Source organism: Leucopleurus acutus (assembly GCF_964270905.1).
Source record: "Leucopleurus acutus genome assembly, chromosome: 7".
NCBI classification, from domain to species: Eukaryota; Metazoa; Chordata; class Mammalia; order Artiodactyla; family Delphinidae; genus Leucopleurus; species Leucopleurus acutus.
In genome coordinates, this window is record NC_139150.1 from 84,167,807 (window position 1) to 84,185,939 (window position 18,133).

Consider the following 18,133-nt stretch of genomic DNA (forward strand, 5'->3'; position numbering starts at 1 on the left):
GGTGAAGGACAGAAATAAAGACTGCTAATTAAATGCATACCACAGAACAGTTAATAAGTTCTGTTCTGGAGTCTAAACAAATAGATCAACGAAGCAAGAAAACTGAGAAATTCTTAAGTGATTACTTGTAAGAAAGTAGCATATAACAAAGGTTATACACATTGATTATATACATTTCAAATCAATGGGGGAAAGTATGGATTGTTCAATAACTGGTATTGTGTCAAATAAGTAATTTTGGAAGAAAAGGGTTAGATAAGTTTCCTCCCTCACATCATACTTTTCCTCCCCACCTAATTCCAAATGAATTATAGAATTAAATATAAGAGAGTCAAAGTATAAGAAGTAGTGAATATTTATACAATCTTGGGGTGAGGAAAGAGTTTCCTAAGTACATCACATTATATTTTATTTATGAAAAAGGCTTTCTATGCTTATTACTAAAGAAGTTACAAATCAATAGAGAAAAGATGAACACCAATAGATAGCTGGTGAAAGAAAAAGCAATATATGAAAGAGAAAAAGACAGCACAAAAAAATATTCAATATCAATGGGTAATCAAAGAAATGCAAACAAGATACCAATTCCTAACCACCAAATTGTTTGAAGGAAAAGCAGAAGGACAGGGAAGTGGGTAGAAATTTTGGTAAAGGAATATTCATACAAACCTTACAATAATTTAAGTATGCAAACAACTCAAATGTCCAGAACTTGTGATATGACTAAGTATATCATGAACAAAATAGGATTATTAGGTATGCAGAGGATAACTAATAACATGAAAAAAGCAGTTTATAAAACCACATGAATAATATTTCCATTAAAACTAAAAATTAAAAAAGGAAAAACCCTACCAATCAGCTATTTGGCGCCTCATTTTCCTTATCTGTAAAATAAGGGCAATAACACCTACCCCCTTGGAGTTATTGTGACGATTAAATTAATTAATACATGTAAAGCAACTGAAACTGGCACATAGAAAGTACTCAATAAATGCTAACTATTATCATTACACTGATGTAAAAAGCTGGGAAGATTTTACCTCCAAAACCTAAACAATAGTTAATGCTCTAGAACGGGACAAGTATAAATGGCTTTTATTTTCATTTTGCTTAAACTATACTTTCTAAAATGTCCAAAGCCAAAATATTAAGTATGCAAATATAAACTTATGCCCACCAAAAGCAAACTTTTCGAAGCAGGACACCTAGATAGTCAACTCACAGTGAAAAATGAGTGCTATGTCAGGAAGATTCAAAGTACTCTGCTTGTGTATAAATACCATATTTATACCACGGAGTGTCTACTGGTCAAAAATACACATCTTTGATATTCTGAACTGCACAAAGTATTGAGGACAGGCTTTTCACTTGAAGGACAAAAATTTAGATCACTGCACCTCATATTCTACACACACTTCGGATGGATTAAAGATCTAAATAGGAAAAATAAGGTTTTAAAGCTAATAGAAAAAAATACAGTTGTGTATCTTTATAACCTCAGGCTAGGGAAGAATTTCTGAAAGATAACCCTAAAATCATGAATCACATGTCCATGAAAACTAATCAGGGAAAAACCAATCATCTGATTATCTCAAAATTAAAAACTGAAGTGGCAATAGATACAAGGTGAAAGACAAGACATACTGGAGGAAGATATTAAGGAAGTATATAATAATAAATGCTCAGTATTCAGAATGAAGAACGCTTGTAAATTATTAAGGAAATGATAATGCAACAGGAAAACGGGCAAATGATCTGAACAGACCACTTATAGAAGAGGAACTCCAACTGGCCAGTTAACATAGAAAAAGGTGCTTAGCATCACCAGAGTCAAAAAAATACCCATTAGAACAACACCAAAGTATTTCTCACTCATCAGATTTGTAAGAATAAAAACTGCTGATGGGAGTGATAATTGTTTCAACCAATGAGAGGGTATACGACAGTATCTAACTAAACTGAAAAGGCACATATGCACATATGAAAATGCGCTATGACCCAACAATTTGACTTCTAGGTACTCAAACCCTATAGAATCTCTAAAACACGCTCAAGAAGACTCACACAAGAATGATCACTACAACACTGTTTATAATAGGAAAAAATCAGAGGTAATCTAAATGTTCACGTACTAGGTAATGGCTACATAAAATATTCTGTATTTGTATGATGCAATACTGTAAAGAAAGAGGCTAAATCTATATACAACAACATATATAAATTTCAAAGTAATTTCGTTAAATAGATATAAAAAAGCATGTTGAAGAACATTCTTATTATACAGTGTGATATGTCATTTAAATTTAAATATTCACCATGGATACGTATATTAAAGGATACATAAGTAAGGGCTTAAAAAGAACTGGTACCTGAAGTCATAATAATGGATCCTCCGGGATGGAGGGGGACATGACAGACAGAATGGGCCTGGTGTAGTCACCATCTTAACCTTTTATTAACAAATGATTGAAAAGAAAATGTGAAAAAATAACGCCAATTCTCTAGTAGATGGGTAGTTGTTATATTATCTGTACCTTTAAAAAAATTTTTCCCCAAAATGTTAAGAAACCATTCTTTTCTAAGAATAGTACTTATAGTTTTATTACTGCATCACTTAAACATGTAGTCCTATATATATATATATATATATATATAAAATCTCATCATACCTGAAGAAACTTCATATAAAAAATTCACATGTAAAAAGATAAAACTATGGGACTTCCCTGGCAGTCCAGTGGTTAAGTCTCCACACTTCCAGTGCAGGGGGCACATATTCGATCCCTGGTTGGGAACTAAGAACCCACACACCGCATGGTGCGGCCACAAAAAAAGATAAAACTGCTAGAAATAAAATATGAATTTTTATGTAATCTGGGGGAAGAACATGAAATTCTTAAAATTGTGTAAGCATGACTTGAAACTACCCTAAAGCTGGCTAGATCAAACTACTAAAACAAACAAACAAATGTTATGTATGGCAAAATAAATCATAAATGAGGCTGAAAGAATAATAAACTGGTGGTAGTGGCGAAGCCTACTGTAACTCATTTGACAAAGCATGAATGAATTTCTAAGTAGAAAGAACTAAAGACAAAAATGAAACCTCAACGAAAATACAAAGATATAACATGAAGAAATACAAATGAGAACGTGGGAAATGTTAGTGTTTAATGGTAATAGTAGAACTTCAAGCAGACTGGCAAAAAAAGACTACCCTAATGGAGTGAGGGTATGGAAAGTTTGTGAATGACTCTCTGAGATTGCCAACAATCACAACACGGCATTAATTGTATCTCTGTCGAAACATGCATACCTTTAAACCTATTATCCTCCTAAATGGGTATTTATCCTGAGGAAATAACTAGACAAACATGCAAATATACATTATAATGTTTAAACAGTGGTCTTCAACTTTGGGTACTTGTATTCCTGAATAGCTTAACAGGACAAGTGCTTAACGTATTCGTTGGGCAATCAGAGAGCTGACCACAGTGCTTCAATTTCTGAGTTCTTTCTGAGAATGCCTTTGTGGCCCAGGCTTTGGGCTGGTTCTCAGGAATCACACCACTTTTTCTTTCCCCTTTCACAAGACAGAGAGGCATACCTTCTAACCATCCACCTCTTAATGTGGTACATTGCCCCAGGGTGAAAAAAAAACTTTGAGAGGCAGGGAGGCACACAGAATGCTGGTATCTGTGATAAAATGTGAATGCCTCTAATAAAAACCCAAATTTTTAGCTTTCATAAAATTACACTGATAGCTGATGACCATCAAAATAATTTCTGATGATGCATTATTATGTGATTTTTGGTCAGTTAATTAAAAAGGAATGAAAATAACTGAGTGGCACTGTTGTAATACATCTTCCCTTCCCAGACTCCTAAAGGTATTTCTTATTACTTTTAATTTGCTATCAGAAAGACTAATGAGTTTTCTCAATGTTTACCAAGTATAAAAACAAAAAGATTAGGAACAGAAATGATTCACTGTTTCAGTCCTGCAATAAGTAGTATTGATCCAAAGTTGAATGAATGCATGGGGAAAAAAATCCCATCTAAATAAAGGACAGTCATTTTCAGTAAGTAAACATAAAAAGCAATTTTTAATCAAAATTTGTAACATTTGTTTTGGCTAATTATATTATTCTTATAACTATAAAAATAATTTAGAAGAAATGTTTACACTTTGAGATTTAATAAAAAGCTTAAAAATTCAATTTATATAAAAAAATTCAATCTATATAAACACTTCTGTTGCAGATAAGTATGATAGGCTGGTCAATAAAATGCTTGAAATATATATGATAAAAAGGTACCATCTTAAGATAAAATTCCATGGAAGTGAAACAAAAGAATTCAAGGCGGAAAAAAAAAAGATGTAAAATTTCTGCAATAATATTTACATTTCATTTGATACATTTAAGCTTGATTTAAAAGTTTTGTTTTTAAAATGCCAATATTTACAAAAAACCTCCAGAAATTACATGTTTTGCAATTACGATGAAAAATGGAGATATAAACTTAAACACATATAAGGAGATATATTGGTGGTTCAACATTTTGGGGGAGAGTATGCGAGCAAAAAAGTTTTGAGGACACTGACATAACAAATGTTTGAAAAGAGCTAGCTCATTAATAAGGAATGGTTAAATAAATAATGTATATTCATATACTGGAATATCAAGAAGGGTATGAAAAAGAATGATCTATATTCACTGATACTAAGATCTCCCCATATGGTTTTTTAAAAGTGCTTCTATTATTTTAAATTTACTATCATAAAGAGAACTGTGTTTTTGTTTTTAATAAGTAGGCTTTAACATTCTGGTTAAGGAAAAAAGTATACATCATCATGAAGGAGAAAAGATATCCACCAATCTCTTATAGTATCTCCAATTTTTAAGATTTCAAATCCTGGGATTAAAATGGAATAAACGAAGAGACAGAGGTAGTTTCTTTGGAAAAGTAATTTTCTTTGCAAAAACGGTAGAGGATTAAGAAATAGAAAAATGTTAGTTTTCTGAGATTCTCATACTGAACAGTTTATGACTATGGTTCTCCAATCTCCACATACTCCTGTTTTGTTAAAAATTTCCATTATATATTCGTCCTAGAAGTTAGAGAGAAGTACAGCATGGTTGGAGACTTTGCGTTAACCACAGTAATAAGAGTAGTAATAATTTATTGAGTGATGTGTGCCAGATGCTGTGTTAAGGGCTTTACATATATGAAATTAATCCTTACAGTTGCCCTGTGAGATATCAGCCCCAATTTATAGACAAGGAAACTGAGGCACTGAGAGGTTCGATAACTCGACAGAGGTAATGCAGCTAGTAAATGACTGAGCTGGATTTCAAACTCAAGTAAGTCTGATTTTAACACTCGTATTCTTGATTATTCTTCCAAACTTACTGAACATCTAAGGCACTGTGTTGGCTGTGTGTATGTGCAGGAGGGAGGAAACAATGAAGATCAAGGAAATTCATGGGATTTTCTACCTACTACTATCACATTTGAGAGTGAAGAACTATACGTAGCTTAGTGGAAAGGAATGGAGGGAGGTATCAGGAGAGGAAAAGAGAACTTGGTTGAGTGCTTACTACTGAATGGGTGCTTTAATCTTCTCAGCACCCGATTACACAGATGGTGCTACTGCCAATTTTATAAATGTGACATCTGGAGCTCAGAGCAGCTAATTTCTTCTAAGGTCAATATAACTGATGTGTGAGAGCAGGGGCTGTCCACACCAGCAGGCTCTTGTTAGGAAACTACCCGTGCATCACAGATAAATAGGCCTGTGAAAAGGAAGAGCTTTTTGGAAACTTAATACTACTTACAGTTGAGACATATTTCACATCTATAACAATATAGATAACTTGTATAAATTTACCATGGGTAAATGTGACAGTATTAACAGTTGTCAATAAATTAAACTTGAAGTTTAATTTATTGGAAAGGATAAATTTTAACCACCTATGTTTTCTTTTCTTTTCTGGTATAAAGTAAACCTATTTATTGTAATAAACTTACTACAGGAAAATAATAAAGTTTTACAGTTATTCAAAAGATTTATAAATATGTAAGTCTTTTACTCAGAAGAAAATTTATTGAAATCCTAACTTACTGTCAATTGGTAATGCCATTTCTAGGCATATGTCTAATATCTGTATTTCTCCCCCACTTAAAAAATTATACAATTATAAAGTTTTACTCTCAAGATGTGTAAAGCCTTTAGCAGAAGCAATGCCGACAGATGCCCTGCGGGAATATCAACCCCATCAGCACCCCCTGTCAACCTCCGCCCTCGCTGCATGCAGCTACTGTTCTAAGTGCTTTTATGAGGGTTTCTCAACAGCCATACCAGGCAAGTGATAGTAGTGCTATTATCCCCTTGTAACAGATGAGGAAACTGAAGGAAGTGGAGGATAAGATCACAAAGCTAGAAATCACACCATGCGATCTGATGGCAAAGCCGATATTCAGAAACACCTTATCCTTGGCAAAACAAATATCTCAACTAAGCAAGGATCAGTATTTTCTTATGTAAAATGTTCTGGAAATGCCTGTTCAAGGCTGAAGCTTGTAAAAACAACGCTCTTTTGCCTTGCTTACATCTGGTAACCTTGTGATCCTCAAACTCTCAGAGGATCTACGGGAAACAATCCCACAAACTGCAGTGGAGTCTGTTTCCCAGACACTTTCATCTGTTGAAGTAGCTTTCAGAGGCAGCCTGTCAATCTCATCCATCTTTCATGGCTGCTGCCATTGTCAATCAAATCCTCTCACGATAGGCCCCATTCTCTTTTCACACAATTTCATTTTGAGTGTTTTCCCAGTAGAACTTTTCTTATTTTTAAGTCCATGCATTCCACTGACAGCAAGTACAAGACCTTCCCAGGAGAGAGCTGCTCTTGCGTGTTCTTACAGAGTCTCCTACATCTTTACCTTTCATGGACACCATATTCCCCTTTTGGGTAAGGGTGGCAATTCTCTGAAGATTTCTGTTTCTCTTTGAGTTGTTCTACCTCACTCTGCATACCAACCTCAATACTCAGGCCTTTTAAATTTTGATTGTAAAGAGATTTGATGCCATTTCACATGTTTTTTCCAATCATTAAAAAAAAAGACCCAACTGTAAAATTAGCATATCATAAAAATAAATGCCTACTTCTATGTAGATCATTTTATATACTGGAGATAATTCATCGTGGTACTGACAGAAACGGAAGTACTTAAATAATTTAATAATTCAATTAATTTTTCTCTTGTTAACATTCAAAGTAGAAACAACCAAATACTCTTTGCCTGGAGCTCTCAGCTTTCCCAGGGTGAGATCACTGTGCCCTGGCTTATTTCAGCCTGGTTTGGTGAAAGCTGGGAAGAGTTCTCTCTACGGTGGGACTCTGGAGGCTGCTGAGGCTCTGAGAGCGCTATCTCTCAGAAACCGACACCTGATGGTAGATACAGATTAGCCTCTTCACACTCTGTAAACTAACACAGGCACCTCTCCAATCTAAATGCAAACATTCTTTGCACATTAGCAATAAGACACAATATGTAAAAGCTGAGCATAAAATATGTGGCTTGTTTTACATTATATATAAAAATGTCAGGTTATATCAATGAAGTTTTAAAATTTCAAAAACTTAACTTTTCTCATCAACTATACAATCAAGTTAAAAAGAGTACACATGCTCTATTTGCTTATAGAATGTTCCTCCTTTAACTCTACTTTATTGAAGATTAGAGAGAGAGAAAGAAAGAGAAAGAGAAGGCCTTCACAGCCTCCCATTTCCCCCTCCCTTTTAGCATCTTTCCTTAGGCCTGGGGCCTGGGTGGGGATGGGGCACTAGCCCCACCTGGCACTAACCCACAGCTGAAGTTAAGCAGCCTACAGTTCTTCTAGCACTTCTCACCACAACTCTCTACAATCAAGTTTTTCTGCCCTCCACTCCAAAGAAATGGCTCTTTTCAAAGTCACAGTGAGTGACTTCTGTGTTGCCAAATAAAATGCTGAATTCTCAGTCTTCGGTGCACAGACCTATGAGCAGCAATTTGCATGAAGTCAATTCTCCCTCTTTGAGGCACTTTCTCCATTTGGACTCCGGGACCCAACTTGCTGCTTCTCCTTCCCCATGAACCATTTTTCCTGTGTCTCCTTGGTTTATTTTGCCTGAGCCTCTACATGCTTTTTCTCTTTTCTAAGTGATCGCAGTCAGACCCAGGACTTAACTACCATCTATTATACACTGAGCATGCTCAAATTTGTATCTGCGGCCTGGATTTTGCTCTAAATGCCAGGCTCCTATATCTACTTGGCTACTCAACATCTCTACCCAATATCTAGCAGGTCTCTTAAAACTTACACGTCTAAAACTGAACTCTATTTCTCCCCATAATCTGTTCTCCCTGACGGTTCCCCGGCACAGGAAATTCAAACTCCATTCTTCTAGCTGCTCAGAGCAAAAATCACAATGTCTGCTCTGATTCTCAAAATCTCATGATTTTCTGTCATGCTTTATCATCTAACCCATCAACAGATCATGTTGGCGCTACCTTTAAAGTCTCCAGAACATTAGCAGTCCTCACTTCCTCCACCCCTTCTACCTACATCTAAGCCGTCCTCCACTCTCCCCTGAACTGTAGCAGGAGCCTCCCTGTTGGTTTGAATTTTCACCCTTGCCTCCTCACGGCATAATGAACCTTTTAAAACAATTCAGATAATACCACTCCTTTGCTCAAAACCTTCCAACAGTTGCCCATCTCATGTAGAGATAAAAATCCCATCCCTACCATTGCTGAAGGAGCTGCATGACCCACACTTGTATACCCTTGACCTCCCCTCCAACCAACCCTCCTCACCCTCATCCCACTTAGTGTCACCCACTCAGGACAAAACTGTTCTCAGCTCTGTTGTAAGAGTCTAACTCCAATTTCCTCTTGGCTTGCCTCTTCCTTTCACTTGATTCTCTGCTTAAATGTTACTCTATCAGAGAGGCCTCCTCCCTCCCAACATTCTCTTTCCCTTTTCCTGCTTTATATTTCTTAGCATCTGTCCCACATGAAATATTTGTCTCTCTTCTGACAAGAATGCAGAGTAAATGAGAGAAGGGGCTTTGCTGATTCACTGCTGTATCTTCAGTGTTTAGGCCCACACCCTGAACTTAGAGGGGGCGGGTGGGTGGGAGGTGTGGCTTAATAAATATTTGTTGAAGGAATGAATAAATGACGCAGCTGAGAGAGAGAGTGTTCAGGTCAATGATTACTTTCTTTCCTTACTTTGGTGCATGGTAAATAATCTCCATGAGGAGAATACACTGCTGACAAGACAGTGGCAATTTCAAAGCAGAAACAAAAAGTATATAAGAGGAACAAATAACTAGACTATGGTTCCTACTCAAGGATGGTATAAGAATCACCTAGAACATTTAAAAAATACACAGGCCTAAGCCTAGCCCCTGAAGCATCTGATTTAAGAAATGAAGGTTGGGCTTCCCTGGTGGCGCAGTGGTTGAGAGTCCGCCTGCCGATGCAGGGGACACGGGTTTGTGCCCTGGTCCCGGAAGATCCCACATGCCGTGGAGCGGCTGGGCCCGTGAGCCATGGCCGCTGAGCCTGCGTGTCTGGAGCCTGTACTCCGCAACGAGAGAGGCCACAACAGTGAGAGGCCAACATACCGCAAAAAGGAAAAAAAAGAGAAATGAAGGTGGGGGCAGGGTAGCTGTATTTTTAAAAGTTCCCCAAGTGATTCTGATGTCCAATCCCTGTTAAAACCACTTATTCAAAGGAAGTGCCTCAAAAGGCATGTGGTACACTATGCAGTAAATAAAATAACACACATTTTTTTTTTTTTCAAACCCACATACCTGACTGGGGACTCAAAAATATAGATGTTTTTTGTTTCTTTTGGTCTTCATGTAAAAGCACTGCCTAAAAAACGAAATAGACTGGTTTACAAAGTCGAAAGGAACAGCATCCGAAACAGCCTGAAAACTGTAACTAAATCCAAGGAGAGCTGAAATTAGGCATGTGGGTGGCAGAACTTTGCAAGTTAATCAACAAGCAAGACACATCTGCAGGACCCCTTAAAGCACACCCGGTGAGCTGGTGCACAGCAAGCTCATCACAACCTGTGCCTCGGGCAGAGCAGAGGAGCCACGAGGATGGAGACAGGGAGGGCCTAGGGCAGCCCAGCACCTCCGAGCACCTGGCACAGAGCTGCTAGCACTCAGTACGTGTTTGCAGGAGAGACAGAGGATGGGAGGGTTTCCTGCTCAGGCCTGAGCTAGGTTTACCTGAACAAATGTGCCAGTTGGTCTCAAAGGGCTAGGTGAAGAAGGGGATCCAAATACACAATCAGATTTAGACAGACCTGAGAAAGAAATCAGCACTTTTTGTTCCTACTTTAAATCCAAAGTAGTAGCCCTGTTTCAAACGTTCACAGAATGATTTTCTGTTGATATGACAGAAACTCTACTCAGTATACTGTGTGGACAAAATAATAACATATTGGAAGAAATGAGAGGGAGCAACATAACTTTTAGACAGAAAGAAGCTGATTATTTTTAATTGCTCTTGGAGGAAATTCACCATACTCTAGCCCCACTCCTCCCCTTTTTATTTTACTTTTATATTATGACTACTTGATTTAATGTGAAAACACTGCAGTCTGAAGAAACCAAGATTCTAGTGCTTTCCGTAGCTTTGATAATACCCCATCCCTGCCCCAGGATATCCCATCTCTCTTTGATTTGCTACTGCCCCCTAGGCAGCCAGAATCACCACTCTAACTACTTTTTTTTTTATAAATTTTGGTCAGATCTTAGTTCCCCGACCACAGACTGGCCCACAGCAGTGAAAGTGCCCCGAGTCCTAATCACTGGACGGCCAGGGAATTCCCTGCTCTAACTATTTTGAGAGATTCACTAGTAGGCAACTTAAAACTTGCTACTAGCTAGAAAGAAGAGATCATCCAAGCTGTGGGAGGACAGGGGCATTCCTTCACCACTCTTGTACTGAAAAGGAACGCAATGCTTCTGCTCTGAGTAAACACAAAACCTGAGTTTTCTGAAGGGTAGCCTACAAAAGGAATTTTGGTGAGACTATATGACATCTTATCTATACCGTTTATAGTTTCCTCATCTGTAAACTGGAGATATCAATAATACCACATTTAATGGGGCTGTGGTGAAAATGAGATGAAATTACCCATCATAAGTGCTCAATGAATGTTAGCTATTGCTTTTAATTTCTTTTAAACATTTTACCTCTTATAATTATAAAAGAAGATCATTTTATTCTGGTATACATCCCTTGTTAGGGCAAAAAAGTTTGAATTCCTTAGAAGTAGGACAAGCTGAAGCTGTAACTTTCATAAACATTTAAGTCCTATTTTAAAATCAATAATGAAAACAATTTAAAAATATACTTCTTTTCATATAAAGCTCATTTAAAAAAAATAAGGATAGCTGATCCAAAAAGTTTCTACCTTAAGAAAAAGAGATACTATATTGCTGATATGATATCATAGAATGGAAGAGAGGTATTAGTGTTCCAGGAACAACAAGGACTAGAGTTGAGTATTTTAAGGAAATTGTCAGTGCTGACATTTTTTTATGCTGCACATAAACATCATTTACAATCGAGGACAAGAACAGGGTTACCACTTTAATCAAAAACATTATTTCTCAGGGTTTCATTTCCATGCTAATCAAATTTCATCCACTTTCACAGGTTTGTTCTGAGAAAAGAAAGTGAGAGCGTATAAACTGCTTTGTAAACCATAACTTATCCCCCCCACACAAAGAACGCTTACTCTTAACAGTCTGTTAAAAAGATGCCCATAACGGACACTTCACCCATTTAATAGAAAAAGTGGATTAAGATCTGACAACTCAAAGGGGCAAGATCTGTGGATGATTTTCAACTATGGACTGACAGTATCAATATATTTTTCCTCATCATAAGAATAATCATGCTCACTGCAGAAAATTATTAAAATGATGAAATGCAAAGACAATCCGCTGCAGGTAGAGGCACCATTAACTGTGTAACCCTTCTACTTCTAGTCGCCTTTCTAGGCCTGTGTGCACATGTATTTAAACAACAATACAAGCGGCTCCTGCACGCACTGTATGGTGTCCTGAGATCACTCCCCCATGGCCCTGCAGCGCTTCCATTTCAAAAGTGCACACACTGAGTAGCAAAGCTCAAGTGGTAGCTTGTTTTCTGGTCACTTAGGTTACATTTTTTAGGTACTGGGGATTACCAGGTCTTCGATTCACTGATAATCTTATCAGAAAAGTCAACCAAATGACTCTGATAAGCCTCTCAAAAAACCAGCAATAAGTGTTCAAGACATAGAGAGGATCAGAAGTAAAGGCAGGAGAGGTGGGTTCACCTTCTTAAAAACAAAATCTTTTCCAGTAAATAGATCTGTTAAAGAAATAAATATAAATAAAATAGTTAAGAACTCTAAAAAAGAGATTTCCCTTGAGATGTGAGTGCAAACATCAAGGTGTGATGGGTGTGCATACCTGAAGAGCCTTTAAACTGTGGGCATTCCTTTTTAATATGCCCTTCTCTTCCACAAATAAAACAACGTTTTTCTCTTAAGTCTTTGTCGTCTTGTCTCTTCCATTTTTCCACTGGTGGCCTGAGAATTTTCTCTCTCCCCAGGTCAACAGCTGCTCTCACTGGCTTGGCTTTCTGAAGTGTGCACTGCATGGGCTTATCTTCTTTTGTTGATACCTCCCTCTCTGTGTACTTGTTTTGAATTTCTTTGTCTTCTTTGCTTCTTTTCTCTTTGTTCTCGGGGTATCTTTGGTTCAGTGTATCTTCCTGATCTCGCCGTCGCCTCACTCTGTAGAAGATATAATATTAGTAGGAAAAATCTGAACAAAAACCTAAATAAATTCCTAAGACCACTTCAGGTTTAGGAGACAACCAGATATAGATGGCATCAGAGGGAAAAACAAGAATTTAACAATTTAAGTTCATCTTCTCTATTAAGAAGCAACCTCAAGGCTTAAGGGTGTAGTTTTTTTCATTTTCACAAGTACTCTAGTGCTGTAAAACCAGTTTTTGCAACTAGTGGAACTCCTTAATTTAATACCTACTCTGATACTGATGCAATGAGACTCAAATTATCCTTGGAGTGATTTCTTAAACCTTTCTGGCCCATGAGCATTCTTTACCAGCACTGGAAACTTGAGACATGAAACTTTAGGTTCACAAGGAAACAATGGTTATAAGGAGATTTATGTTCTTAAACTGTCAAAATTATTTCTTCCTTGACCTACATGATCAGTGACTATTATCTGAATAAAAATAAAGTACTAAATAAGAGCCTTGAATTCCAGATGGTGACTTATTTTAAGTGGCAAGTTTTTAAATGAGAATATTATCGTCCAGTTAAAAATACCACCATCACCCCAAAACAAGAATGTGTCCCAAGCAAGCAACCTAACCTACGTCCCGCTCTGCCCTCCTGCAATCATTATCATGAGAAAGCATGGGGCCCAAACTGAGTAGGTCACCATAGCAATTATTAAGTACACCCCAGTTATTGTACACAGAAGTGTAATTGAGATCCTAAAAAAAAAAAACAAACCCATTTTACTTTTCATTGACTGAAATGATTCTGAACTCCTCACTGCTGTAAAAGGGAAGAATTTCAGTTTCCTCTTTTGTTCTTATATCCCTGTTGGAGAGTGTGATAACCAAATGATCAAGTGATGATTAGGGCTGTGCCCCAAATTAGGAAAGGTGACCGGGCCTGGAAGACTGTCTCCTGTACACCCTAGTTAATCCTAGTCATCTGCACTTAAAGCCATGTTTTTAAATCACTTCATTTTCATGGTAAAAAAAAGCTCATATTTATCTGAGAACTGCTGGATTTAATACAAGTTTATTTCCTGTTACAAGAGAACCTCATTTAAAAACTGGTACAGCAAGAAAACAAAAACAAAACCACCCCTTTTGAATATCTGCTTACCTTCTCCTCATAGGACAGTCCTTCATGAAGTGTCCAATTTTCCCACAAATTCGGCAACATCTATCATTTGGGGCCAGCTCGCCTTCAGTTAGCACATCTGGATCAAAAAAGTACTCCTAGCAGAATATAAATACATAAAAATCTGAACTATTAATATGAGATCCAAACACAAAAACTAACCAATATCAATCAGGAATCTCACTGACATACCAACATCGATATATTAATTTTAATAGTTATTATTACATTGCTTAATTCCAAAATCTAAAACCATTAAGAGGTCTAATTCAGGATAGGCTTACCTAAATTCATTTTTGTTTATTACTATTCGTCATGCAGAACACTGTTTACCCATAAAGGTAGCTTGTTCCCCTCCACACTTCTGAACAAAAGCATTACACATCCCTGTGAGTCAGCTTCCTAGGACTTGGGGGAAGCTGAGGCCAGGTACAAAGACTTCATTTTCTCATAAAATGAAAAGGCTAAAACCTAAAAAGAAAGAAGCTATGTGCTGTTGCTTTGTTGTGGCTTCTGAAGGAAAATATCAGAGGAAAGGAAAGACAATGGTCTGGACTCTAGCCTCTTTGCCACCAAAATTAAGGTGGGTACCAGCAGAAGTGGCATCACCTGGGAGCCTGTAGGACATACAGTCTTGGGCCCCACTCCAGACCTCCTGAATCAGAACCTACATTTTAACAAAATCCCCAGGTGATTTGTTTGAACAAGTTTCAAAAGCACTGGTGTAGAAGACCACCACAGCAGTATCTAGCAAAAACTAGATGTAGAGATGTAATCAAATGCTGAACATGCTTATACACCCAATAACTTAAGGTTCATTTAAAAAGTCTTTATTAAGAAAATTAATGAAGGAAAAAAAACCCTTTGTTTTTAACATAAAACTCTCTAGTTCCTAACCCCTTCCCGTTTTCTCTCACTGAAATGAATTTTTATAATGCAGTTCTGTTTTGTTTTTAATGAGCGTGGTTCCATAAAAACCTGATTATTAGGTTATATGAGAACAGACAGATCTTTAGCACCGGCAGCACTGACTCTCTCTTGTCCCATTAAGGGATTTATTACTCTTTGCAAGCAGACTGGAAAAATCTAGACGTCATATGAGGGGGTGGGGGATGTCCTTAGATATGTGCAAACTGGGTTTGCAGAGGCTGGTATGGAGCTGAATGCTTGGTGGAACAGCAGTGCCACCAATGTGTGTTACCGACGAAAAGCAGCAGCAACAAAATTATTAATTTTCCCACCCAAACTCCACTTCCGGCTATCTCTTCCTGTTCTCCTGATAAATGGCTTCAAAACAGGGATGTTTATTAAAAGGTTTTTATCTTGGCTAGACTCACCAAACTTCCAGAGTATTTAGATTACTATTGAAGTAATGTATACAAATTAGGTGCTTAAATGGCTTTTAGAATTGGTTTTTTGTATTTCCAAAACTTACCATTTTTGAGGGGTAGTCCTTTGGAAATCCTTTGACTGGAATACCAAATACTCTTCTCCCATTTATAAATGCTTTCATTATAAAATTTGTCACTAAGGAGAAAAGAGTAAAGGCTCAATTGGAGGGATTAAAAGTAAAAGAGATGGCATTAATACTTATAAACGAAGTAATAACTTACTTTTCCTTGATAATCCAGCTCCAAGATTATGATTCAAATCAAATGGATCTAAGTAAAGAAAATTAATGAAAACATAAAAAGATAATCAAATAGGAAAAACCAGTATTCATACATTAAGTGAGGTCTATATAACAAGAAGAAAGTGTTACATACTTTATCATTAATAAAAGTATTAAATGACTGCCTTTTTAATGAGTTTTAAGTCTATAATACAACTAAGTAATATATATATATATATATATATTCCTAAATATAAGGCAAGTTTTCCCCCAAAAGTATCCATCAGAAAAGAGGGTATTGCTTTATATTTGAATCCTTAAAGAGTCCTTCATATTACGAGAAGGTGCTTCATTTTGAACAACAAAATACTGTTTGGAGAAGACGTATTAGTCTGATATTACCTAATCATGCTAGTTTTAGAGGCATATAGAAGTCAGAAATATATTTAAAACATTTTAGTACTGAATGCTCCTGCTAATTAACAGCCTTTAAAACATCATTTTAGAAAATAATTTATCATGAAGCTCATAAAACATAAGATAAATGAAAACACACACAGACACACACACCTGTCCCAGTAGCATACCAATGGCTATCTGGATCTCCATTTCCAGTAAAAGCTTTATATAAAGACTCCTGGGACTTCCCTGGTGGTGCAGTGGTTAGGAATCTGCCTGCCAATGCAGGGGACACGGGTTCGATCCCTGGTCCGGGAAGATCCCACATGCTGAGGAACAACTAAGCCCGTGCACCACAACTACTAAACCTGTGCTCTACAGCCCGAGAGCCACAACTACTGAAGCCCACGTGCCAATAGCCTATGCTCCGCAATAAGAGAAGCCACTGCAATGAAAAGCCCGTACACCTCAACGAAGAGTAGCCCCCGCTCGCCACAATTAAAGCCTGCATGCGCAACGAAGACCCAATGCAGCCAAAAAAAAGACTCCTGTATGATCTTTCTTTTTAATCAAATGGCTTGTGTTAGAATTTTATTTATTCATTTATTTATTTATTTATTGGCTGCGTTGGGTCTTTGTTGCTGTGCGCAGACTTTCTCTAGTTGTGGCGAGCGGAGGCTACTCTTCGTTTCAGTGCACGGGCTTCTCTTTGTGGTGGCTTCTCTTTGTTGCGGAGCACGGGCTCTAGGTGTGTGGGCTTCAGTAGCTGTGGCGCATGGGCTTAGTTGCTCCGCGGCATGTGGGATCTTCCCTGACCAGGGCTCAAAACCGTGTCCCCTGCATTGGCAGGTGGATTCTTAACCACTGCGCCACCAGGGAAGTCCCTCCCATATGATCTGAAATGTCTGCATCTCAAATGTCTTAGATAGGTATATAAACATGATGTATCTGAAATATTATTTGTTAGATGATCCAAAAAGTGGTAGAAATGATGAAAAAAATGCTGATGTCAAAGATGTATGTGAGATCTGAATAAACTGGTTCATGAAATAAATTCAGGTAAAGCACTATTTCTAAGTCAAAATACTATTTTATATTGGATTTAAAATAAAAATACACAGAATAATTCACAAGTTAAACATTATGTATAGATATTTAATTATTTCCAATAAATGTCCAGAAACATACTCAAGAAAGCAAAGGAAAAAATAAACCCAAAACCTTTTTTTGGGATCATCTCATTAAGAAAATGGAGGATGTATATGGTACATACAAAAGGAGTAAAGGGGGCTTCCCTGGTGGCACAGTGGTTGAGAGTCCGCCTGCCGATGCAGGGATACGGGTTTGTGCCCCGGTCAGGGAAGATCCCACATGCCGCGGAGCGGCTGGGCCCGTGAGCCATGGCCGCCGAGCCTGCGCGTCTGGAGCCTGTACTCCGCAACGGGAGAGGCCACAACAGTGAGAGGCCCGCGTACCGCAAAAAAAAAAAAGAAAAAAAAAGAGTAACGAAGTAAAAAGAGGCATTCCTTCTGGTTGTCTGTTATGCTTCTAATGTATAATAACTGGGGTATACCATTTGGGATTTAGACCCACTAAGAGTTTACTGGCGTATAGGACCCTTTACTCAGTATAACCCTATAGTAATAACTGCTATGAGAAGGTTACCTTTCTAGTAGGTTTGGTCATGCTTTCTTCTGGTGATTTTTATGTGTGTGCTATGTGGAAGTATTTTTGGTTGTTTGCTTGGTGTAGCAGAGATACTACGATATTAGCTATCGTACAGACACTACAAACTACCACCACTGAAATTTCTCAGTTCTAGAATAACTAGTTAAAAGTCTTCCTTCTAATATAGCCTATTACTAATGGCTCGTTTGTAAATAATGTAAAGTTAAAAGCAAAAGATAATGAGGCTTCAAAAAATTAAGAAAAAGATATTAATAATTGGCAGACCATAAGAACCCACTCTGATAGCGGAAAGGTTTAAGACAAAGTTCTATGTTTTTGACATATCAGATACCAAAAAGTTAAAATTGTATCTATAACTCATTGTCATCTGAATTTAATTTTACAAATGTTCACAGTATTTTAATACTGTCAAT

At 37.3% G+C, this 18,133-nt stretch overlaps 1 protein-coding gene across 8 annotated transcripts in view; it reads right to left on the bottom strand.

The window, feature by feature from the left end:
* Positions 1-18,133, bottom strand: part of TUT7 (terminal uridylyl transferase 7) — a 65,717-nt gene that overhangs the window by 976 nt on the left and 46,608 nt on the right. For 2 of the 8 annotated variants that reach the window (XM_082842163.1, XM_082842162.1), the window contains exons 22-27: positions 15,634-15,681; positions 15,456-15,547; positions 14,003-14,118; positions 12,543-12,868; positions 10,302-10,378; positions 9,873-9,936 (exon numbers count right to left, since the gene is read on the bottom strand). In XM_082842163.1, coding sequence (XP_082698289.1) covers positions 9,873-9,936; positions 10,302-10,378; positions 12,543-12,868; positions 14,003-14,118; positions 15,456-15,547; positions 15,634-15,681 — 723 coding nt within the window. Of the gene's footprint in view, positions 1-9,872; positions 9,937-10,301; positions 10,379-11,660; positions 12,442-12,542; positions 12,869-14,002; positions 14,119-15,455; positions 15,548-15,633; positions 15,682-18,133 lie in introns of those variants that run through there. The other 6 variants (XM_082842164.1, XM_082842169.1, XM_082842168.1 and 3 more) reach the window with 6 other exon arrangements.